Source organism: Camellia sinensis, chromosome 3, assembly GCF_055761805.1.
Source record: "Camellia sinensis isolate YWXY chromosome 3, ASM5576180v1, whole genome shotgun sequence".
Taxonomy (NCBI): domain Eukaryota; kingdom Viridiplantae; phylum Streptophyta; class Magnoliopsida; order Ericales; family Theaceae; genus Camellia; species Camellia sinensis.
In genome coordinates, this window is record NC_138963.1 from 111,866,152 (window position 1) to 111,891,293 (window position 25,142).

The 25,142-nt window shown below is 35.9% G+C and overlaps 1 protein-coding gene across 1 annotated transcript; it reads left to right on the forward strand.

Annotated features, from left to right (window-relative positions):
- The first annotated feature begins 1,482 nt into the window (after window positions 1-1,482).
- Window positions 1,483-23,758, forward strand: LOC114265838 (homeobox-leucine zipper protein HDG11-like). The gene is made up of 6 exons (XM_082918326.1): window positions 1,483-1,821; window positions 18,476-18,658; window positions 20,091-20,564; window positions 21,263-21,364; window positions 21,461-21,733; window positions 23,537-23,758. Exons 1-6 carry the CDS (start codon window positions 1,483-1,485, stop codon window positions 23,756-23,758), a joined length of 1,593 nt encoding a protein of 530 aa, XP_082774452.1.
- Window positions 23,759-25,142: the final 1,384 nt, after the last annotated feature.

Consider the following 25,142-nt stretch of genomic DNA (forward strand, 5'->3'; position numbering starts at 1 on the left):
CAAACCATTCAGATTTATAAATGCTTGGGTGTCACATCCTAGTTTTATGAAATTAGTTAAACAGGTTTGGAATGATACACAAGTGGAAGGGTGGGCTGGATTCAAATTAATGGTCAAACTGAGATCACTTAAACAGGCCTTGAAGATTTGGAATGTGGAGGTATTTGGTCATGTGGAGTCTAAACTTAAAGCAGCAGAAGATGAGTTACATGCTTGGGACCTCACTACTGAAGGGAAAGAGCTTTTAGAATATAAAGTTGAAAAAGAATTGAGGTCAGAAATGAAGTATGGAAGCTTAGGAAAAGGCTAGAGTGGATCTGGATGCAAAAATCCAGATTGAATTGGGCCTTAAAAGGGGATAAAAATAGGTTCTTTCATATTATGGCCTCCAGAAGACAAAGCAGGAATTTTTTTGACTCGTTAAAGATTAATGATACCCTTTATGAGGAACCTGTGGAGTTGAAACAAGCAATGTGGGCTCACTTTAAAGATTTGTTTACTGAAGGGTGGCAAATTAGACCAGGATTAGAGGGTGAGTTTAGATGTATTGAACAATGTTAGCTCCAGAATTGCTTGGTAAAAGATTTTCCAAAAGAAGAGGTATGGGCTGCAATCAAGGAATGTGATGGTACTAAAGCCCCAGGTCCGGATGGGTTTAATATGACTTGTATTCAAAAGGGATGGAAGTTTATGAAGGGTGATATCATGGAGTTCATGAAAGAGTTTCATGCTAATGGTGTGTTGGGTAATGGAATAAATTGCTCTTTTGTGACCCTTGTTCCTAAAGTGGATAGCCCTGACTCAATTAAAGATTTTCGACCTATCAATCTGATTAGTTCAGTTTATAAAGTGGTGTCCAAAGTACTGGCCAACAGGTTTAAATTAGCACTGCCAAAGATTATTGATAGAGTGCAATCAGCTTTTCTAAGTGGAAGGAATATTATAGATCGTATCCTTGTCGCAAATGAGATTGTGGACTGGTGGAAGAAATCTAATAGAAAGGATCTCATTATTAAGCTTGATTTTGAAAAAGCTTATGACACTATCAATTGGAACTTCCTAACTCAAATGCTGGAGAATTTTGGTTTTGGTTCTATTTGGACCAAGTGGATAAAGGGCTGCATTTCCTCTGCAAGAGTGTCAGTTCTTGTAAATGGATCACCATCACTAGAATTCTGTCCATAGAAAGGATTAAGACAAGGTGATCCCTTATCCCCTTTTTTATTTAATGTTGTAGCTGAGGGTTTGAATATTCTTATTTCGAGAGCCAAGGATATGGGTTTGTTTAAAGACATTTCAGTAGGTGATGCTGGTTTCAATGTATCTCACTTATAATTTGTGGATAACACAGTGATTTTCTGTGAGGTAGAATGGTCTGAAATATTGGCTATAAAAAGAATTCTTAGGTGTTTTGAAGTAATCTCAAGTCTAAGGATTAATTTTTACAAAAGCGATGTGTGTGGGGTAGGTGTGGCAGATGAAATGGTTGAAGAGTTTGCTGTAAAATTGAATTGTTTAAGTAAGAAGTTACCTTTGAAGTATCTAGGACTACCATTTGGGGCCAGTCCTAGTAGGAGGTTGACTTGGAGGCTGGTTGTGGAGAAGTTCAAAAAGAAGTTATCTGGGTGGAAGAGAAGAGTTCTGCCATTAGCTAGTAGCGTTACACTTATTAAATCTGTGTTATCCGCATTACCTGCGTATTACTTGTCTATTTTTAAAATGCCAGAGTGTATTGCAAAAGAGATTGACAGAAGTCAAGCATCATTTTTGTGGGGTGACTCAAAGTATATTAGGAAGCTCCATTTAGTTCGGTGGAAAGAAGTTTGTATGAGTCTGAAACAGGGTGGGCTGGGAATCAAAAATCTCAGGCTCGCTAATAAAAGTTTGTTGTTGAAATGGTGGTAGAGGTACGATCAGGAAGATGAGGCATTGTGGAAGATAGTTATCTGTAAGAAATTGTAGACACCCCATTTTTGACCGACCTTGAGACTCAGACGTCACCAATTGAGCACTTGGTGATATTGCATAATGTGCTTGTTCAGAAGTTTCAGAGTCTTGGCTGCGAGCCCTGCCTCCGGACTTTCGAACCCTCTTCTGTGCCTTGCCTCGGTTTGCGAACCAGACTCGGTTTTCTCTGTTTCTTTTCCTGAGGGGAGGGAGAGGTCCCGTAGATCATCTCTCAGTGGCCGTAGGCTACGTTTTGTGGTCGTAGGCCATTTTGCCCATTTCGGAGCCCGGTTTCCGATTTTCCGGGACCGTCAGGCCGTGTGCCTCGGTTCGGGACCACCTAACCATCTCCGTTTGCTCTGATTTTTGGCATACTTCCTATTTTCTCCCTTTTGAGGGACACTGGGGTCTGAGAAACCCACTTCGTGGCCGAACGCCACTTTCGGTGCTTAGCAGCCCATTTTCGGGACCCCGAACTGCGTGTTTTGGCCCCCGAGCATTCGTTTTGCATCGGTTTTTGTTCATTTTTGGCAGGTACCTCTGTTTTATCACCGGGAAGGCCGTAGAAGGGTGGGAGGCCAGCAATTATCTTGGCAACCAGTTATGTTCCATTTTCGCCCTCCGACACCCGTTTTTCGCACTCCCGGGCCAATGTTGAACACCTTGGAGCTACTTTCTTCAACCCCAAACCACATATTTGTGATGTACACACATGGGAGGACCCTAAAAGTTCATGGCCGGCCACTAATGCTTCTTGACCCCTTTGAACCCCTCCTTCCGAGCCAATGTTGAACACCCTTGGGCCACTTTCTTGAACTTTGAACCACATATTTGTGTTGTACACACATGGGAGGACCCTAAAAGTTTATGGCCGGCCATTAATTTCATTTGAACCTTTTGAACCCCTCCTCAAAATGGCTTGTTCTCTCTCCTGTTTTAGAGTTTCCAAATTCGAACCACAGGGTTGTGAAGAGGAGACCTGGGAGGCCACCAATATGTGGTGGCCGGCCACTATTTCAAGTTGACCCTTTTGACCCCTAGCTGGCCGGTTAGGGGGGGTGGCCGGCCGGCCACCTGCAACAAAAATAAGTGGCTGGCCATGTTCCTCTCAACATCAACTTTACAGTTGTGTAGCCCTTTCCCCCAGAAAATATCCCAATTCGGGGGATATTTTGTGGGGAAAAACTTGCCTATTTTCCCCCACCTTTTGCCCCTCCTTTACTCCCCTTTTCTTGTCCATATAACCAGCTGGTGGCATCACATTTAGGGGTTAGAAAATTTGTTCTTCAAGCCTCAAGATCCATATCTCCCTCCATCCTTCTCATTTTCCTAAAAATCCTAAAGTCCTACACCTTGTTTTCTTCATCACCACCAAGCTCTACCATCACCACTTCATTTCCAGCAACAAGGAGGGCTTATCAAAGGCTAAAGGAGCTGCAAATTGGTCCAAGAAGCAACAAAAGACTTGTCTCCAAGGGTGAGTTGCCATTTTCTCTTTTTTGAGCTTTTCTTTGCAATATTTCTTAGCCTCTCCTTCTTATACATTTGAGCTCCGACCAAAACTGAAAGTACCTTTTTTTTGAGCTCATTTTCATGTCTCATTAAGTGCTCAACCCTGTTTGAGCCCTCCATCTTGCGCTTGCTTCATTATCCCTATAAAGTGTCATTTTCTTGCATGATATTTTTAGCTTGTGTGTGATTTATTTTGGAGCATGTTATAAACTGTAAGTAGGCTTATTTTGAGCCCCTCTTAAACATTGAAGAAGGGCTCAACACTGTTTGAGACTTCAATGTTATACTTCCCTTTATATCCTCTTTTTGGTCCCATTTTTGTATGCCTTGGCAGCCCCTGATGTTGCTGTTTTTGGACCTTAGTCCGAACTAAAAGTGGCTTTATTTTGACCTCCTGAACATGTTTTATTAAGGGTATTTTCTTGTTTGGTGAATTTTTTGTATACCTCATGTTATAGCCACTTTTGAGCCTCATTTTTGCATTGCATTTCTAATATATTTGTATACTGTTTTTGGGGCTGCCATAAACTGTAAATAGTCTTATTTTGGGTCCCTCTTCAACATTTTTGAAGGACCCTAACCTGTTTGGGGCCAGCACCTATGATTTTCTTTTTAATCTCATGTTTAGGGCCATTTCTTGCATGCTTGTTTTTCCCTATCTTGGTTTGCTGTTTGACCATGTTTTGTACTAGTAAAATTCTAATTTTGGGGCTGCCTTGCTTCTGTCTTTACATTCCATGTCCATATTGTGCACGCATTGCATAGCTATAGGCCATTTCGGGTGCCTAAATTCGCATTTCGGGACTATTCCATGCATTTGGTGTCATTTCGCCTCATTTCGGGACTGTTTTACCCCATATTTCATTGCTGAAAATCCATTAGCATGCTTGCATACCATTTTTGCCACATTTGCATTGTATGTGCCATTGCCTTGGTTTGCGTGCCCGTGTGCACGCATTTCGAGGCACTTCATTTTCATCTACCGGCCTCTTATGTGAGTGTGGCTGAGGCTCTCTCATGTTAGTATAAGTCCATGTTGCATTTTCTATGTCATTGCATTGCATATGCCATTGCCTCGATTTGCGTGCCCGTGTGCACGCATTTCGAGGCACTTCATTTTCATCTACCGGCCTCTTATGTGAGTGTGGCTGAGGCTCTCTCATGTTAGTATAAGTCCATGTTGCATTTTCTATGTCATTGCATTGCATATGCTATTGCCTCGGTTTGCGTGCCCGTGTGCACGCATTTCGAGGCACTTCATTTTCATCTACCGGCCTCTTATGTGAGTGTGGCTGAGGCTCTCTCATGTTAGTATAAGTCGATGTTGCATTTTCTATGTCATTGCATTGCATATGCCATTGCCTCGGTTTGCGTGCCTATGTGCACGCATTTTGAGGCACTTCATTTTCATCTACTGGCCTCTTATGTGAGTGTGGCTGAGGCTCTCTCATGTTAGTATAAGTCCATGTTGCATTTTCTATGTCATTGCATTGCATATGCCATTGCCTCGGTTTGCCTGCCCGTGTGCACGCATTTCGAGACACTGCATTTTCATCCATCGGCATCCTATGTGAGTGTGGCTGAGGCTCTCTCATGTTAGTATAAGTCCATGTTACATTCTATATGCCATTTCCACATTTGCATTGTATATGCCATTACCTCGATTTGCGTGCCCATGTGCACGCATTTCGAGGCACTGCATTTTCATCCATCGGCATCCTATGTGAGTGTGGCTGAGGCTCACTCATGTTGGTATAAGCCCATATCATGTTTTCATGTCATTTGCATTGCGTATGCCATTGCCTCGGTTTGCGTGCCCGTGTGCACGCACTTCGAGGCATCTCATTTTCACAGCATAGTGCATACTAGGTTATATCTTAGATCGCATTCATGCATTTTCTCAGTTTGCGTGCCCGTGTGCACGCACTTCGAGGCATCTCATTTTCACAGCATAGTGCATACTAGGTTATATCTTAGATCGCATTCATGCATTTCCTCGGTTTGCGTGCCCGTGTGCACGCACTTCGAGGCATCTCGTTTTCATAGCATTGTGCATACTGGATTATATCTTAGTTGCATTTCATGCATATCATGCATATTGCATCGTGTTCGAAATAGGAGTTAGCCCGGGCACGGGAAACGAGGTGCATTTCGTAATCCGAGTGACGGAACGTGTCTCAATTCCCCAGTCACCGACACTCCGGATTATCCATGATGGAGTTAGGTCTTGTTGTGTTTTCATGTGCATTCATTCTATATTGAGTTGTGCAATTCGACTCCTCGGGCATCATGCCTCGGTATGCGTGATTGGTGGCACGAGGATCGAGGCATGCATATATTTGTGAAATACATTGCTATGCCCCTTTCCTGCTCTCTGTTGCAGCAAAATGAAGAATCAACAACTTTTCGGAGCTCGGCACGCTTTCCAAGAATAACTGCTAAACAGAGGCTAATTGGGGCATCCCGGTGGATTTCCGCGCGAGACAACCCGGACATGCATCATCCATCAGAAGCAAGGCAGTCCCTGGCTTGCATGCCAGTTTTATTAAGCTTTCTTAGTTAATTTGTTAATTAATTAGGAATTTGTACATTATTTGGACTGTAATATTTGGACTGTAATATTCTTTCATTCGGGACTGTATATTTATTCGGACCCTCTGCGCGAGGGCACAACTGTAATAAGTGTGCGTGTGTGTGTTGTATGTCTTCCAACCCCACGTCTTTCTCCCTTTTATTTATCCGCTTATGATGGTTAGATTAGGGCATATTTCAATTAGCATACAGTATGATAGCATGTTTGCATTCATTCATCTGTATTGCATGCACCGGGCTCGGCGCATCATACTAACTGCATTGTACTTTCAATTCCAAATTGAATACATGATAGTTGTAGCATTTCATATGCCATCTTAGAATAGCCGAGCCTGCTATAGTTTGCATTTTTGCATGTGTTGCATTAGACATTTCTGTATACTTAGGGTCATGCATGATTTCTAATGTAGTCTCTTTTTTGGCTTGGAGTACTCGGTAAGTTTTATGCTTTAGCATCCTCGCATGCGTGTGAGTGAATGCCATGAATAGCATGCTTACCATGAGACTAATTGCTTATATGATATAACTGCCTGATTGCCTGTGGATGAAAGTTGGGTTACTTGAATTGGAATAAATCATCAACTACTTGTTTTAAGCCCACTAGATAGTGGCAAAACCATCTTTTCTAAGCCCACCTGCGGGTGGCAAAATCTGCATTTTAAGCCTACCTGCGGGTAGCAAACCATTTTCAAATAGCGAACATGAAATGTTTTGTTCCAATTCAGGCGACTCAGTCTATACTTGTATGCTGCGCGTATCACATAGTAACCTAGGCTAATAACCGGAATAAGAACTCACAATGTTTTCAAAAATAGATATCATGGTTAGTAGAGGCCGATCTTTGATCGGGCGAGCGGGGGTGCTCACGAAGTGACCTTCCCCAATCGTACCCAAGTTCCCGAGCCGAGGCAACTTTGGTGATGACGGACACGTGGCCTTTTGGCACCGAGTCAGGGTTTCCTAAATTTCCCAAAATAAAATATTTAGGTGGCGACTCTGTATCTGGCAAAGCAGTCCATGTTTGGCACTTCTTTCAAAATATCTGTTTTCTCAAAACGATTTGCCGGATTTGGACTCTTTGGTTCAGACTTAGAATCGTGACTACAAAATCGAGTCCGAGCTGTAGCGAGGTCCCCCGCGGGCTTGTTACAGAAATATGGCTCTTTTGGGGGAAGATGGTTCCCTAATCAAATTGCTCATGGCCAAGCATCTCAGATTTGGAAATATATATTATCTGTGGCCCACAGAATGGAAGTCTGTTTCAATTTTATAAGGATAATGTGGAAATTTTAATAGGTAATGGAGAAAGGATTAGTTTCTAGTCAGACACTAGGTTGGGTTCAACAAATCTATCAAGTCAATTTCCTAGATTGTTCCAGTTGGTTATTGATAAAGAGAGTTCCTTGAGCATACAGGTAGCTCGAAGGTCTAGTCAATCTGGGTGGGGCTTCAATTTCAGAAGACAACTTCAGGCTTAGGAAAAATGTGAGTTGGCCAGATTTATCATTGTTTTGGGGACTGGCCTTGTTTGAAGAAGTGATTTAGTTGATTGTTTAGGGTGGAAGTCCTCACAGTCAGGTACATTCAAGGTTGATTGGGGTTTGATTAATGATGGTCCCTGTCACAGATCAGTTGATATTATATGGAATAATTTCTCATCACCTAAGGCAAAATTTTTCTCTTGGTTAGCTTGGAGAGGTAGACCGAAAACAAAAGAGTTATTGCATAGGTTTGGAATTTTGGCAGGGGAAGATGTTTAGACTTGTGTTTTCTGTCAGCAGGACAATGAATCAATTGACCATGTTATGCTTCATTGTCCTTTTGTTTGGAAGATTTGGTCTGCTATAGCTGAATGGTGGGGCTTTGAGTGGGCTATTCCCAGATCCGTTAATGATTTATTACTTTGGTGGTTGGGTTGGAAGTTTAGGAAGAAAGTCAAGCAGGTGTAGAGGGTCTTACCAGCAGCAGTATTGTGGTCTGTGTGGAGATACCGAAATGAATGTGTTTCTAAGGCAGCCTGTGGACGCGCCCCGAGGGCCTATGCTTTTCCACAGTTCGGACTCATTTGTGTCACGATTCTAAATCTAATCCCACAAAGTGCAATGCGAGACCGATAAATCACCAAAGAGTCCAAATCCGGCAAATCATTTTGGAAAACTGATTTTTAAGAAAGAAGTGCCAAACATGGACTGCTTTGCCAGATTCAGAGTCGCCACCTAAATATTTTATTTTGGGAAAATTTAGGAAACCCTAACTCGTGCCTAAGGCCACTTGTCCGTCATCACCAAAGTTGCCTTGGCTCGGGAACTTGGGTACGATTGGGGAAGGTCAGCTATGAGCACCCCCGCTCGCCCGATCAAAGATCGGCCACTACTAAACATGATATTTTGTTTTGAAGACATATGTGTTCTTATTCCGGTTAATTAGCTAGAATTACTATGTGATGTGCACAACACACAAGTTATAGACTAGATCACCTAATTTCGAACAAAGCATCGCATATCCGTTTGTTTGGAAATGGTTTAGAGTTTGCTACTCGCAAGTAGGCTAAAACATGGATTTCAATGAATCATTCCAATTCAGGCAATCCAACCTTCACCCACAGGCATTCAAGCAGTTATATCACATAAGCAGATAGCCTCATGGCAAGCATGCTATCATGGCAACATTCACACTCATGCAAGATGCTAAAGCATAAAAGCTTACCTAGTACTCCGAGCCAAAACAAGAAGCTAGTTAGAAATCATACATGATCCTAGTTCATGTTAAAATGGCTAATGCAACGCATGCAAAATGCAACTAAAATAGGCTCGACTATTCTAAGAATGGCATGTGAAATGCAGCAACTCGATACACGTATTCAAGTTGGAATTGAAACACTATACAATTAGTATGATGCGCCGAGCCCGGTGCGCATAACACGAATGAATGTATGCAAACATGCTAACATAAGGTATGCTAATCGAAACATGACCTAAAACTAACCATCAAAAGCAAGTAAGTAAAAGGGAGAAAGGCATGAGGTTGGAAGACATTCACACACGCACGCACACTTATTACAAATTCGCCCTCTCGACGGAGGGTCCGAATAATACAAACTGAATGATGAATCAACTATCCTAGCTAATTAATTATTACAAACTCTTAATTAATTAACAAATTAATTACAAAACAATCTAAGTATGAAACTAAAGAGGCCACCGCAGCTCCGCCTCGGGATGGTTGAATGATGCATGCTCGGTCACCTCGCTCGGAAACCCATTGCCATGCCACATGTTGCCTCTGTTTGCACTGCTTTGCATCTCTGAAAATTGTGAAAATCCTTGGGAAGCTTCTGAACCACTCCCTGAGCACTGTGGGAGGTCACCGGCCAAGAGATGAAGCCACCGGCCATGGGAAGATGATAATCGACCAAAAGTGGAGCTTTTGGCCAGGTTAAGTTAGTCGGCCGGCACTGAAGATGGCCGGCTAGCCATCCCTTCCTGCAAAATACTGTTTTTGTTGCAACAGAGGACAGACAGTGCATGGCAAGGCGTTTACAAGACAATGTGTACATGACCACCCTCTCTATCATAGTATGAACTCAAGGGAGTATGGCTCTCGACCCTCGGACCACCAATCACGCATTTCAATGTATGATGGCCAAAGGTGCCAAGTGTGCAAATCAATGTAGAGTAAATGCAACAAAACACATGAATGCCTAGAACTCTATCATGTTTGATCAAGAGCGTCGGCGACCGAGGATTGAGGTACGTTTTGTCACTTCAAGTACGAACATCCCTCATTCCTTGTATTTGGTTTGACACCCCAAACCGAACAAAATGCAATGCATGTATGCCAAATACGATGCAACATGGAAACGTGATGCAATGCAACATGAGCATGCCAAAAATGCAATGTGACTCAAGCATGTACACAAGACTATGGTAACAAACATGTCAAATGCAATACAACCTAAGCATGCAATTCAAACTAATGTAACATGAACATGCCAAGTATGCGACAATGTTATATGATACAACTAGCTAAGCATCATGCAATATACCGAACACGCAAACATGATGCAATACAAGCATGCAAATATCATGAATGCAAACATGCTCAAATGGACTAAAACCAAAAGGCACCAACATGCGAAACAAACATGTACACATATTGGTCTAAACACTATGCAACAATGCACAATCCTCAAACATGAGCAAAATGGGACAAACATGAGAACATGACAACGCAATGAACTCTGAAATCATGTGAAGAATGATGCCAAATCATATACACAAGTGAAGCATAGCATGCCAATAGGTTCAAAACTCAAAGCTAGTCAAGGAGCTCATACCATGGCCATGTCAACCAAGCCCCAAAGGGCCAAAGTGACCTAAGACAGTCCTAGGGAAGACCAAAACAAGACTGAAACATGCATGGAATGAGGCCGAAACATGCTATGAAGGCGAGCGCAAAGCAAGACGCATATAAGGTCCAAAAGGGCAAATGCACTACACCTACTACAACCAATCATGGCATGAATTAGGCCAATAAAATCAGAGTTATAATATGTCAAAATAAGCCTCAAAACCCAACGATAAGGCATCCCAAAGACCTAATCATGGAAGCATATACAATGGTCCAAACATGGAGCATAAGACAATAACTCTTCAAAGCGTTGAAAGGATGGCAAATGCAAGCATACAAGCATGGAACATGGACTGAAATATCATGACAAGTGATGCCAAATCACTGAAATGGCCCAAGTAAAGCATGCTAACGACTCACACACCCAAACCTAACAAGCTAGAATACATGGTGGCTATACAAAGCATGGAAAACATGACTAAGACAACACCAAATAGAGCTTAAGCATGATAAAACAAGGCTAAAAACTTCTCAAAGTTAAGTCAAAACATGCAAGCATGATGGTCTAAATGCAAGATGCATGTCGTGCAAACATGCAAGATTACTCTACAAGTATGTGAAGCATGCAAGATGCCATCAAACCAACCCAAAACAGAGGTGTAGCAAGACCAAATAACACCAAATATCCTCTGAAATGGAGCTAAACAAAGCTAAGCAAACATGCTACCCTTATGAGCCCTTAATGCAAGCAAATGAGACAAAAGGAGATAGGGGTGTCCCTCCCCTATTCAAGACCTCAAAACCAATTCTCCACCACTGAAAATCCTCTGGATTTCAGTGGTGAAAAGGTTAAAATAAGATGATCCCAAAGCACAAAAGGAAGAGGCACAAAAAGAGGCCAAACAAGGCCTAAGGGGGGGTAGACAACCCCCAACACAAAAGTGACCTTAATGAAACATCTTAAGCATGAAAATATAGAACTTTTTTATATAGGACACTAAGCTTGAAATAGCATGCAAGTATTGCTAAAAGCTTAAGCAAAAATGGGGAACAAAAGAGTAGTTTCTCACCCTTGAAGAACACTTCAAGAACACCAACTCCATCACCTCCTTCTGATCAAAAACAACTCAAAAACTCTGAAATCAAACCCTTAGCACCTCAGTAACTAAAGGATAGTGTAATACTAGGTGTCTTAGTGCAAAAATGTGAACAAAAACACCCTTTAGAACACTATTACACACAACAATATCGACAGAGAGAGATAGAGAGAGAGTGATATATCTTCTCTCTCAGATTGTTCAACCTCTGGAAATGGAGGAGAGGCCCTCCTCTTATAGAAAATCCAATTCCAAGCTTCCAAGGGAAGCTAAGTGTAAAGATGAAATCCCTCCATGCACGTGTATGGAGGGCAGAGTCTGTGCTCACTAGCTGGCACAGCTGGTATGCACAATGCCTGAAAAAGGCAAAGAAAATGTCTCGGCCAGAAAAAGTGGCCGATCGACCAAAACAATGGCCGACCGACCAACTAAAGTGCCGATCAGCCAATACATTTGGCCGGTGGCAAGAAAACAAGGTCGATGGCTTCAGGCCATGGCCGGTGGGTTGAGGGGATGGCTAACAGTCCACCCTCTTCCCTCAGAAGCGAAAACACAAGCGTTTGGTCCACAACCAAGCACAAAACAAACTAGTTGAGAGATCTTGAGGCAAGGCGCGCAACCGAGACTTCCGAGAACTCAAAACAAACACAAACATGGATGATCATCGAATGTTCAAACGATGGCGTCTAAGTTTTGAGGACAGTCAAAAATGGGGTGTCTACACAACCCAACCTCATATTCATGATCTCTGTGAGTGTATAAAGGTGAGGATATCAATTTGGATGAGATCCCATTTTACTAGTGCCTCATTTTCAGTTAATGATGTTGTATTCAATTTTCTCCTAGTTAGAAGCTGTTAGGAGCCTCATGAATTGCTTCTGGTATGGGAGAGTTCTGCTGTGGGTATTTTCTTTGTTTGCTGATTAAGCTGTTGCTATGTCTATTGGAAGAGTTCTGTTTTGTTGTTTAAGTCTCAGATGCTGGTATGGTTGTTTTGAGACTCAGATGAAGATGGAGGTGCTTCTGTGGGTGCAAGATCTAGGTTTTATCTTCTGGTGTAGGTTCTGAGCTGCTGATAAGATGGCGTTGCTGTTGTGGGTATTTTCTTTGTTTGTGGATTGAGCTGTTGTTGTGGCTAACTTCAGTCTGGTGGGGATGGGTTTTTTTTGTTCTGTTTTGTTGTTTGAGTCTTAAAAGCTGGTATGGTTGTTTTGTGACTTGGATGCTACTATTTTGTAGTTTTTTTGTTTTCTATTTTTTTGGGGTTTGGCTTCTCGCCACCCCTTTGGCTTGAGATAGCATATAATTGGGTGTTTTTCTTGGTGCCAACTTAGTTAGGATGAAGGGTTTCGCTATGATACTTTTTGCTCGCATCCGCTTTATTGATGTTATCCATATGTATGTATGTTTGATACTATCAATAAAGTTTTTTGTTGATCAAAAAAAAATTCATTAATAAAAAAAATTGTTAAAATTGCAATTAGTTTTTTTTTTTTTCTCCTTATTTTTTGACTGGCTCTCAAGTTGACCTGATGGCGACCTGTTACAGGTTAATGAACTGGACTTGTACGTAGGATCGGAACTCATATGGGATTGGGCCAAGAAAGACTGATCTTGATAACACATTTTCAAGTCAAATGATAACCGTTACACATATCGCATTAAGTTTCACCTATGACTTGTTAGTGCCTCATCAGATTCTACTAGTTACCAAAAATTAATCATGAGTATGCCCAACAAATTATTAAATCAACAGAGTGGACCTGAAGTAATCTTAAGTCATTTTCCATTTTGGTTAGGGGCGTTCACATTAGAGAAATAATACAAAAATGGGAAAAAAAAAGTGACAGATCATTTCTTACATTGCAGTGGGGCCCAAGGGGGGAGCGTGGCTAATACACTGAAAAATTTTATAAAAAAAAATTGAAAAATTTAAAAAAATAAAAATAAAAAAAAATAAAAAGGGCTCAACAAACACATCTCTTAAGAATAAATGTCACCCACCAAAGTTTTAAAGGATTAATTTTGCCAGCAAAGCTCTATCTATCAATCTTTCGTTTTTTTCTGGTAGGGCCCTTCCTAAGATTCTTTTTTCCTGGTACTTTTGACTTTTTGAGAGTTTATCTTCTTAGGATGGTCTGGTTTAAGAGACTTTGTTTAGGATGATTTCTCTCATAAAAAATAAAAAGATTATTAATTCCATGACTTTTTTTCTTTTTTTTTTCCTGAAATTAAAAATAATAATAATAAATAGTTTTATAATTTTAACATAATTGTATTAATTAATTTTTTAATAAAGTTGTAGTGATTAAAAATAATATAATTGTGTGAAGATAAAAAATATAAATAACAAAAAATATACATTTAAGTATAAACAAAATGACAATATTAATTTTCAATTCATATGATTAATGAATTATTGATTAAATGGGTTAAGTATTATGTGAATTAAAATCTTAGAGAAAGCCAATGCAATTATATAAAAACAATAACACTTACTATATTTTATCTAAAAGGTCACTGTAATTTATCCAAAAAAAAGTTTATTAGCACCCATAGGCTTTCACTAAAGTCATACCTTTGTCTCTTTACTATCAATTTTGATAGTTAACTTCTTATACTTTATGTCAAGTTGCAATATGTTATCCATTCGTCCAACTACGGTACACACTATAACACACTAAAGTTTTAAAGACAAAATATTTGAGTTTTCAAAACTATTTTTATTATATTTTTAGCGATGACATTGGATATTTAATAACAAACTATTATCCCTTTTGAGACTAAATTTTTTGTCAAAAAAAAAAACCCTTATGGCTTGAAGTTTTGTTCTGTTTTTTTTTTTTTTTTTTTATCAGCAAAGAAAAGAAAAGAAACTTTATTGATGAAATAGATTCATCAATAAAAAAAAAATAGGAGGATGAGTGTAAAAAGTATCATAGCGAACCTAATCAATTCCAACTAGGTTGGCACCAATAAGACCGCTTAATTATATGATAGCACACCATCACAAGTTGGTGAGAAACCAACTACAAACACCAAAAACTGCCTCACCCAATAAAAAGCTAACCAAACCTGATACAGACCAAACAACCCAAAACTACCAAACAGCAATAAAATAATGAAATAAACAGACCAAAACTAGTTGAGAGATCAAAACAGCATTCCATATATATAGCAACAGAGTCCACCACAGAGTAAGTACTCTTTTATCAGTAGCCCATCTTCACCAATAAACAGACCAAAACTACCACATAACTCACCTTATGGTTTGAAGTTGATTGTCTAAAAATGTGTTCATCAGCGATATTTTTAAAATTTTGTCAATAAATTTTTTTTTGGGGGGGGGGACGACCTTTCTTGACATCTTACATGACAATTGAAATTGGTTTGTAATAGTTTTGCAATTTGTATTTTTTACACTTTGGAGATGGAGGAGTTTGGTCTTTAAAACCTTTATATGTTTTAGTGTAATAAAACTGAAGGAAACTAATTAAAAATAGCGAGACCACAATGAGATTTTGATAAAAGTGTAAAGATTAAAATAAAATTTCAATAAAAATGTAAACGACAATGCTAGGTAGCTCAAATTTTTGTGGCTCAAATGGCTCAAATCTGTCAAAACGACGTCGTTTTGACAGATTTTGAGTGTAAAACGACGTCGTTTTGACAGATTTGAGCCATTTGAGCCACAAAAATTTGAGCTACCAAACATTTTCCAAATGTAAAAGTGTTAGTGAAACAAGAAAAATGTTACATATGACTCACATGATAAGTTTTGTTAACTTTATTAACATTAGATAGAGGAAAAAGTAGCATTACAACTTGACTTGGCCTCGTTTGTCAATTATATATTTTAGTCAAAAAATTTAAAAGTCACTATACATTGTCATATCACTCTCTCTACATTTCTGTATCTTTTCATAAAAAGTCAAAAAATTATTAAAATAGCATATTCTTAAACGAGGCCTTAAAGTGTAAAAAATTAACTATCACAACTAAAAAGTTAAGAGGCTAAAGTGCGAATTTAGTAAACATGCAAGGGCTCAAAGTATAATTTACTAAAAATAAAAGAATTGAGAGTGTACTATAAAGGGGAAATAACATAGCGGCGCAGAAAAAAAAATTATAAATTAAGGTTAAAATTTATACATTTTAATATTAAAATGTTATACTTTCTCATTAATTTGTAAAAACATTTCCCCTGCTCGACTGACAAGTAATTTCCCCTATTATAAAACCAGGCCACAGCAAAATTTAGACCCACAAAATCAGGTTCTTTCTCTCTTCATCCCAGATTACTGTAAGTTCACAGGGCTTGTTGGGTGGGGGGGGGGGGGGGTTAACTTTTTCTTTTGGGTTACATTCTTCTGTGCTGTTTGTTCTCTAAATGAATTGACTTTTTTTATCAATTCAAAGTCAATCTTTGGTAACATGTTTCATATATAACCATTTTATTGTAGCAGATCATAGAGAGAGACATATCAATGGTTGAATTCATGTCTTCAGAAGAGTTTGAATCATCAAGTTCTTCAAGGGGTAGAAAGCGTCGCTATAGGCATTCACCTTACCAGACTCAAATGCTTGAAGCGTATGACCAAAGTTCTTTTTTTTTTTTTTTGGGTCCGCTGTATGTGTGTATGACATTATAGATATAGTGTTTTACAACCTGTTTATTTATTTATTTTTTTCATCTATCAGTTGATCATTCAAATTCTCTCTACGAACTTTTCTTTGCTAATGTTTTCTTTGTTTATAACATGTTGATTTATTACATTGTATCTGATGAATTTTGAACTACTGTAACACAGCTTTGTTATCCTGGATCAGTTTTAAGAAATCTTTTCTTTGAACTGTTTATCCGCTTTCACCTTATTTGATTAACATGATTAATAATCCCGTGTGTTAGTGTAAAATTAGCTATTCAATTAAATTTGTCGCATAATCATTTATTATGTATTCATTTTATTTTTTTGCTCTTATACTTAAAATTATAATCCTCAATCCCTCTTAATATTAAAAATTTATCAATTTTTTCAGATTGAACGTCCACTATACATGCAATCCGATTAATAAAATTTATAATCTAACATGAGATTATGAGTCTGTAGACTAAGAATCTCAATCCTATACTATAATCCTGCTAATCGAACATATCTTTAGGATATTCTCTCCCTCTCTATTGAATTGTTAATTACTAACTCATATCATAACTCATCTAAAAGTTTAAGCCGTTATAAAAATAAACAACTTTATTATTTATATTCCCACATGCAAACTTTCTTAATAATTCAGATAAACACATGCAAGTATATCATGTTTTATCCGTTAGATATGAAACCAAGACCTATTGTTGTTTAAAGAGAAGATTAGATCATCTAGATGGTTTTTCTAAAGTGATATTAAAATGATTTTTTATATAACATAATTTTGTTATTTATATTCTCAACACACTCTCTTACTAATAAGGTTTTATGTTGTTGATGGTGGTGATTGAAGATTTTTTGAGCAATGCCAACACCCGAATGAAAGACAGAGGTGTCAGCTGGGAAAGGAAGTGGGACTTACACCTCTTCAGATCAAGTTTTGGTTTCAAAACAAGAGGACTCTTGTCAAGGTCCTCCTCCCTAATTTTTCCGAACTACATTTTTTGGGCTTTGTGTGTGTGGGTGTGTGTGTGTTGCTTTCACAGATTTGTAATTTTATGTACATCGTAACATACAATATAATGTTACTTTTTTGGTGACAAAAAAAAGAAGAATTTCACATCACTGTATATTTCGAAAAATATTTACAAATTAATGATAAATTTTATAAATATAAAAATGTAAAACCATAAACTTTTTTATAAATTTGTAATTAATTTTTGAAAATACCTTTGACATTTAATTTTCCCTAAAAAAAAAAGTGCTATCGATTTTCTCATGAGTAATGTTACATTTATTGTCTCATTATTTTATCACATTTGATATATCATCTTATGTGGTACCTTCACAACCTTTAGATTATAATAGAGCCTCATGTGGGTCTTATTTCATCAAAGGTTATGAAGGAATCACATGAAATGATATATTAGATATAGGAAAAATTAAATTGGTAGTTCTTATATTTTGTCCCTTATATTATTTTGATTATTGTAATTTCAATTAGCTCAATTTTGTGTCAATTTGGTCTACTTGAGAACACCAATTAAGGTTTTTGAAGGAAAATAGTAATTGAGTTGGTTGAAGTTAACTCATTAAATTGAACAAATTTATAATTCTGCTTAATAAAAACATAACACAAGTTGCTTATATACACATTTTTTATTAAAAACATTAACTATTTTAATCAATTGGACCAAATTGAGTCACAATCATAAATTCAGAATAGAGGCAATTGAAATTACAAAAACCAAAATTATGCAAGAGCCAAAATATAAGGATTATCGGTGTAATTTGTCCCTAAATATAATATGAGATGGTTAGTGTAGTATTATTGTTTTATGTTATGGACGCTATTTTGTTTGGTTTGAAATTTTTAAAAATAATTTTCTTTAAAAGTCGTATTTTTATATTTTCGATAATTTTTTAAAATATTTTTATCAATTTTCGATAATTTTCTTTAAAATATTTTCGATAATTTTCTTATAAAATTTGTATCAAAATATTTAAAATTTCATTGAATACAACAAAATATAAAAATATACTAAATTTATATATATATATATATATATATTGTATTTGGTAAATTTTTTAAAGTTTCTTTTTTTTTTTTGCGCAAATATTATACTTTTTAGGTGTACCTAGATTAGATGTATCTAAAAAATAAAAAATTTACATAAAATATTAAAAAAAAAATTCACTAAAAAAAATTTATAAAAAAATTAAAAAACTCAAATTTTTGAAAAGTGAACCAAACAATATGTATGTGTGGATTTGGTTTTACATATGATAGTTCATTTTCATTTGGTATAGATGTGTGTGTGCGCATTGCAGGCACAGAATGAGAAAACAGAAGGGCATGCACTGCGGGCAGAGAATGAAAGGCTGAAAATAGAGAACATAGCGGCGAGAGAGATGCTAAAGGATGAGTATTGCAAAGCATGTAAGGGTATTTCTTGCACCAAAGAAGATCACCTACACCAACTTCGCCTGGAAAATTGCCAACTCAATGACAAGGTTTTGTTTTTATTATTGTTTTTTATTTTATTGTTTGATCCACCAATACTAACAAAAAGTTGAAAGTAAAATTTTATTACAGCAGTTATAAGGTAAGCAATGTTGTTCCAGCAAGAATGTTCAACAATTAAGAAACAATATATTCTTAGAAGAGTAAATTATACGGATAGTCTATATATTTTACCTCTTATATTACTTTGGTTTTTACATTTTTAATTGACTCAATTTGACTTTTAATTTTAAATTTTGTGTCAATTTGGTGCAATTGATAATATCATTAGTATTTTTTAAGAAAAATTATCACTAAATTGGTTGAAATTAACTCATTGAGTTGGATAAGTTTATAATTTTGCTCTTAAAATATGACACATGACATTTATGTGCATATTTTTCATTAAAAAATGGTTAGTGTTGTAACCTATAGGACCAAATTGAGACAAAGTCATATTCAGGATCAGAATTGAGTCAATTGATATTATAGGGACTAAAATGACAGAAGGACCAACGTACATAGACTACCATCATAATTTTCCCTTCTTAAAATGACTGTAGTTTTGATGAGAATATATGTACATATGTTAAACAATTACGAAAGATATAATGAAAAATAAATATATTCGTAAAATAATAAGAATAACACTAATACAAGTTGAGAAATAACATGTTAAATTAGTTTAATTGTATAATAAAAATCTATAGATGCAACTAATAAAGAATAGTAAATAAAAATATTCAGAGGAGAATATTTAAACTCACATTAATTAAACGCGATAGTTAAAAAAAAAAAAAAGGTAAATTATATTGACTTTTTCTAAAATTAAAAAAATATATATATATATATATAGTAAATTTTGTTTAAATTACATTGGCTTAGTGTTGTGCTACCATATGATTGGGTGTTCATATTGGTGCCAACATAATTGTGATGGGTATGTTTCACTATGATGCACTTTGCACCCATCTTTTCTTTACTGATGTATTGTCGCTATATGTATACCTTTGATTCATCACTAAAGTTTTTTCTTTTGCTGATTAAAAAAAAAAAAATTAATTCACGTAACATTTAGTCCAATTTTCATCAATAATTTATTATATTCTATCATATTTATCTTTGTATTTGCACAATATCTGCATTAGTTTCAATTTCATAAACCTTACTAAAATAGAAGTCATTGTCATTACCTAAAAATTTGAAACTAGCTTTTCTAAACCTCAAGGGTGTTTAGCATAATTTGCTCATAAACATATGAATTATTTTTATTTAATTAAGCATATAATAGTTGGCATAGCACAATAATGAAAAACGATCGTTTGGATTAATTTGTTTAGTTATTTTGTTTTATTTTTTGATTAGTTTGTCTAGTTAGTTTGAACTTCTCAATATTTGATAATATTCTATGTATAGTCTAAGCATTTTATTCAATAATCGTAGAAAATTTTACAGTATGAATACCTATGCAACCTTCTTGCCACCATGGGCATCTCAGTTTCAAAAAATCCGTCACTCCAACGGCTGCCTTCTATCGGATCTTCATCGGATGGCTCAGAAAATTTCTTGGGAAAAAGGATGAGAGGCCTTTCACTTGGATCTTCATCCAATGGCTCAGAAAATTCCGTTGATCACACATTGAAAAGCCAGTTAAAGCAGGTGCAAGACTCGGACACATTGCGAATGGTTCAGACTGTTTCAAATGCCATTGATGAACTGACGAGCCTTTTCATCATGGATCGTCTGTGGATAAAAGATCCCATTGATGGGAGACACATAATTCAGAGAGAAAATTATGAAAAGATTTTCTCGAGAACAAGTCACCTCAAAAGTTCACGTACTCGATTCGAGTCATCAAGAGAGGAGGCCATTGTGAGAATGAATGGAGCTCAATTGGTTGAAATGTTGCTGGATTCGGTTAGTTCTCATAATTCTCTCCTCACTCACATCTCATATTTTAAAGTTTAATCTTGTGCCAAAGTATGTGATTGTTTTTAATTTTGATTTTCAAATATGCAATCTATTATATTTTAATTTATACAAAATCAATAACGTGATGAGAGGTGCTTTTGAAAATAAAAAAGGACATATTTTCGAAACTAAAATTTAATAAAATCTATATTTTGGGGGACTATATACATATTTGGTCCTTTTAATTTTATTGAGGTTTTATGTAAAATTTTGAAAAATAATCTTCTCTCATTGTTGATTTCAAACAGTACTAACATTACGGACTAAAATGTAATACAGTACATTCATTCAAAACCTATGTGCAAATTTTATAAAATTATAGACTAGAGTGTAATAGACCACATACTTTGAAGATTTTTAGTGTAATATAGAAAAATGTTATTCATAAAAAAAAAATTAAAAAAAAAAAGAAAAAAAAAAGAGTATGATGTAACAATGTCATTTTGATAAATAAAAATCATCTTTATAAGTGTGTTATCTTAAAGAGGACAGTATACATGGAGTCACATCATTCTTTATAAAAATTGTGTATGAATTTTTTGTTCCTATATGATTAAAGGTTGGATCTTTTCCTGAAAATCCTACTTGAAATCTTCATATTGGTATTATAATATTGCTAACCCAATAATTAAATAATTGGGCAGAGTAAAAGGGTCGATCTTTTTCCAACGATCATCACAAAGGCAACGATTCTTCAAGAACTTGGAAATCGAATACCAAGAAACCTTAGCGGTTCATTGCAACTGGTTCATATATGACATTTTTAAGTTGCTTTTCCATTAATTATTAAGTATACAATTGAAGTGAAGTAATAATAATGTGTAGGATTGAAATTGAAACAGGTATATGAACAAGTGCATATACTTTCACCACTGGTAGGGCCAAGAGATTTCTACTTCCTTCGATACTGTGCAGAAATGGGAAAAAATGAATGGATGATAGTGGAAGTATCATATGATATATTTGATAAGATTGAGAGCTCAACACAACAACAAGATCAACACCACCACCAACCACATAGTAGCTCAGCCACTCCGTCGGCTCCACCTCCGTCGCACTCATGGAGACTTCCTTCTGGATGTTTGATCAGAGACTTGAACAATGGCTGCTCCACGGTTAGTACTACTATTACTACTACTATCATTTTCTCTCCTACTCCTTTTATAGTCTGCGTGATTAGTATGATTATAGTATAAAATTGAGATTATTAGTTCATATTTGATTACAAATTTTATTAATCAAATTATATGCACGGTGGACATTTAATCTGACGAAAGTGGTGAGTTTTTAATATTGAGAGATGCCAACAATTATAATTTCAAGTATGAAAAGGAAAAATAAATAAATAAATACATAATAAATGTTTATCTAACTAATTTAATTGGATAACTAATCATACACTAATTCATGAGATTATTAATCATTTTACTATTAATTTTGTTAATCAAACAAGGCCTTAGTGTTGTATCATCTATTGATTTGATAATCATAATCATATGATTTCATTACGTTTGTCTTTTAAACAAATAAGCAGCTTATTTTCAAAATTATGCTTATTTTCTATTTTTTAAAATTATAAATAAATATAAAGAAATTTTAGTCTTTTAAAAAAAATGTCTTATTTTCTGTTTTTTTTTAATTATAATAAAATTATGTGGTTATTATTATTAAATTATTTTGATATTTTTGACCGACAATCTACACATTAATACTTAAAAAGTAAATGAATCAAATTAACAAATATGACTCATGATGAACCATACATCCGAACTGAAGACAATTCCAACTCTATTGAAAAAGATGGTGCTAGAGAAGAGCCAAATTCATCAGAATATTGATAATCCATCTACAATTAATTTGGGAAATGAATGAAAAATTTCACCTCTTATTATTATTTTTTATTATATTACATCAATAGCAGAAACATAATTTCACTACCATCGTAATGTTACAAGGCTCTTGTAGCAGTACTTTCTGATCCTTTCTATTATAGGTAAGATGTGAAAATTTTCATTATATAATCAATGATTATGAAAGAGTGACGTTAATACATTAATATTTTAAATTTTAAAACTAGTTTAGCTTCTATTGTAGGCAAGATGTGGAAATTTTCATTATATAATAAATGATTATTAAAGAGTGACATTAATAAATTAACATTTTAAACTTTAAAATAATTTATTTTCTATTACAGGTAAGATGTGAAAATTTTCATAACATAATCAATGATTATGAAAGAGTGAATTTAATAAATTAACATTTAAAACTTCAAAAATTAAAATAAAATAAAAAAAAGAGTCTAGACTATCAGTGTAATGCTCCAGATGAATGAACTTACTCTTCGGTGTCAACTTAGTTAATATCATTTAATTTACTGTGATATTTTGTGCATACACCTTTCTTTATTGGTATTTGTTTGTGGTTTGCCTTGACCGCTAGGCCAATTCCTTGAAACTTTTTATTGATAGTTAGGTACATTGGTTTTTATCAATAACATAAAAAATGTCAATCCAATTTCCAAGGACTTTGTGTGAATATATATATATATATTAAGCATCCCTGGTCATCATAAAACACTAATATAGGTCCATACGGAACTTTACTCTGGCTTTAAATGGGTCTCCGATAGTGGACGATAGAATTGATTCTCTAGAGATTAGTCATAGTGCGAGCAAATTGACCCAAACATTCTGAGTTATCAAAATATATATATATATATATATAACACTAATATACTAGGGTATACCATCATTGACTATTTAAATGCCTAATTATGTAACAACGATTATGCAGTTCCATAATTTTTTGCTTTTCAAAAAATTCACTAGAAAATAAATGTCAATACCTTTTCTATTGCATCTTTTTATATTGCATTATTACGTTTAACATGGAGCTTTATATTTTTGTTTAAATGGTAGATAACATGGGTGGAACATGTGGAAGTGGATGATAAGGTGGTAACTCATAGGCTGTATACAGATTTCATATGTCGGGGATTGGCATATGGTGCTGATCGATGGCTTCTTACTCTTCAGAGGATGTGCCAACGTTTTGCTTTTCAATTCTTGCCTACTCCACGTATTGATCCAGGTACTCTCTCTCTCATCTTCTTTTCATCTCCACTTCTCTTACTTGCATGAAAATTAAAATCACTTTTTCACTTTAACTTTTAATTATTTTTTTCTTTATTTTAGATGTTTATGTTTCAATTTTTTTCTAATTTACTTTTAAAATTTATTTTTGTTTAACCATAAAATACCACGATAATTGTCACACAACATAAAAAAATACATTATTCTATTGAGGTTTGAGTTTGTATCAGAGGAATAAAATATTTTTATACCATGTGACTGTTAATGTGTTATTTTTTGTCTACCTTTTAATAGAAATTGTCTTTAAGAATAAATTGGAAAAATTTTAAAATATAAAGAACTAAAGTAGAAAAAAATAAACTTTAAAGGTCAAAGTGAGAAATTAGTCAAATAAAAAAAGCAGCAGTGTAATTTACCCAAATATTTGTGGATAGCTAAAATTTTATAAAAATAAATTTTTTTTCTTTTTTTTTTCATTGAAATTGTCAATATATATATATATATATATATATATGTGAGAGGGTATTTTTTGGTAAAAATTGGGCCGAGCTATGAAATGGACTTTGTGACCCAAAATGCCAAGGACTGGGTAAAAAGGCTGAAGTGTTACTCCGGCCCAAGAGGGGTCACTCCGGTCCAAGCTGTTAAAGTTACTCCGGCTCATAAACGATAGATTTACTCCGGCTCTGAGGAGATGGTGACTTACTTCGGTCAAAAGAGATGAAATTGCTTCGGCTAAGGAATTGTAAAGCTGCTTCGGTTTGGACAATCTGAGTTAGTCCGGTCTCAAAAGGTAGTCCGGTCATTATGAATTCGGGGTAGGTCGGTCGGAATGTTGCTATTCAGTAGATCGGTCCAAACACACCACGGTTCGTGTATGAGAGAACCGAGATATGGTGTAGCATAAAGAAGAACCAAACTACTGTTAGTACGGCCTACTTTGTGGCTCGGCATAGCCAGTTTTACTTCGGTCATATAGTAGTTCGGCCAAAGTAAAAACCATCCCACTTGGTTTAAGCAGTGGGGGAGGGTGTAAAAGGATAAGCATTATCCTTAGGAGTATGAGTCCTAGGAGGACTCTGCATGGAGGAATAAAAGTCCTACTAGGATTGTGCCACAGGAAACTTATAAAAGCTTACAAACATCACCTTGGGGGAGGTAACAGAACACAACACAATTTTGAAGACAATTCTTTCTGAGAACATAGAACTTTGTCTATTTGTCAAGCTTACTGACTTAGGCATCGGAGAGGTTTCCGGCACACACCCGCCGACTAGCTCACGTTTGTGTTTTCAGGTTATAAAGCGACGTCGTACGGAGGAGCGTGGACTTGGTCAACAGGATTATACGAGGAGAATTATTTCCTCCCCGTACAATTGGCGCCGTCTGTGGGAAGAACAGACAAGAACAAAAAACCTCTTGACTAAGCTTC

What these genes read in the sequence shown, in the direction of transcription:
- LOC114265838 (XM_082918326.1), top strand. Translation starts at nt 1,483, where the DNA reads ATGGTTGAAGAGTTTGCTGTAAAATTGAATTGTTTAAGTAAGAAGTTA. An exon ending in ATTGCCAACTCAATGACAAG is followed by an intron (nt 18,659 to 20,090) that starts GTTTTGTTTTTA and finishes CAATAATCGTAG; the next exon opens with AAAATTTTACAGTATGAATA. An exon ending in TTAGCGGTTCATTGCAACTG is followed by an intron (nt 21,365 to 21,460) that starts GTTCATATATGA and finishes AAATTGAAACAG; the next exon opens with GTATATGAACAAGTGCATAT.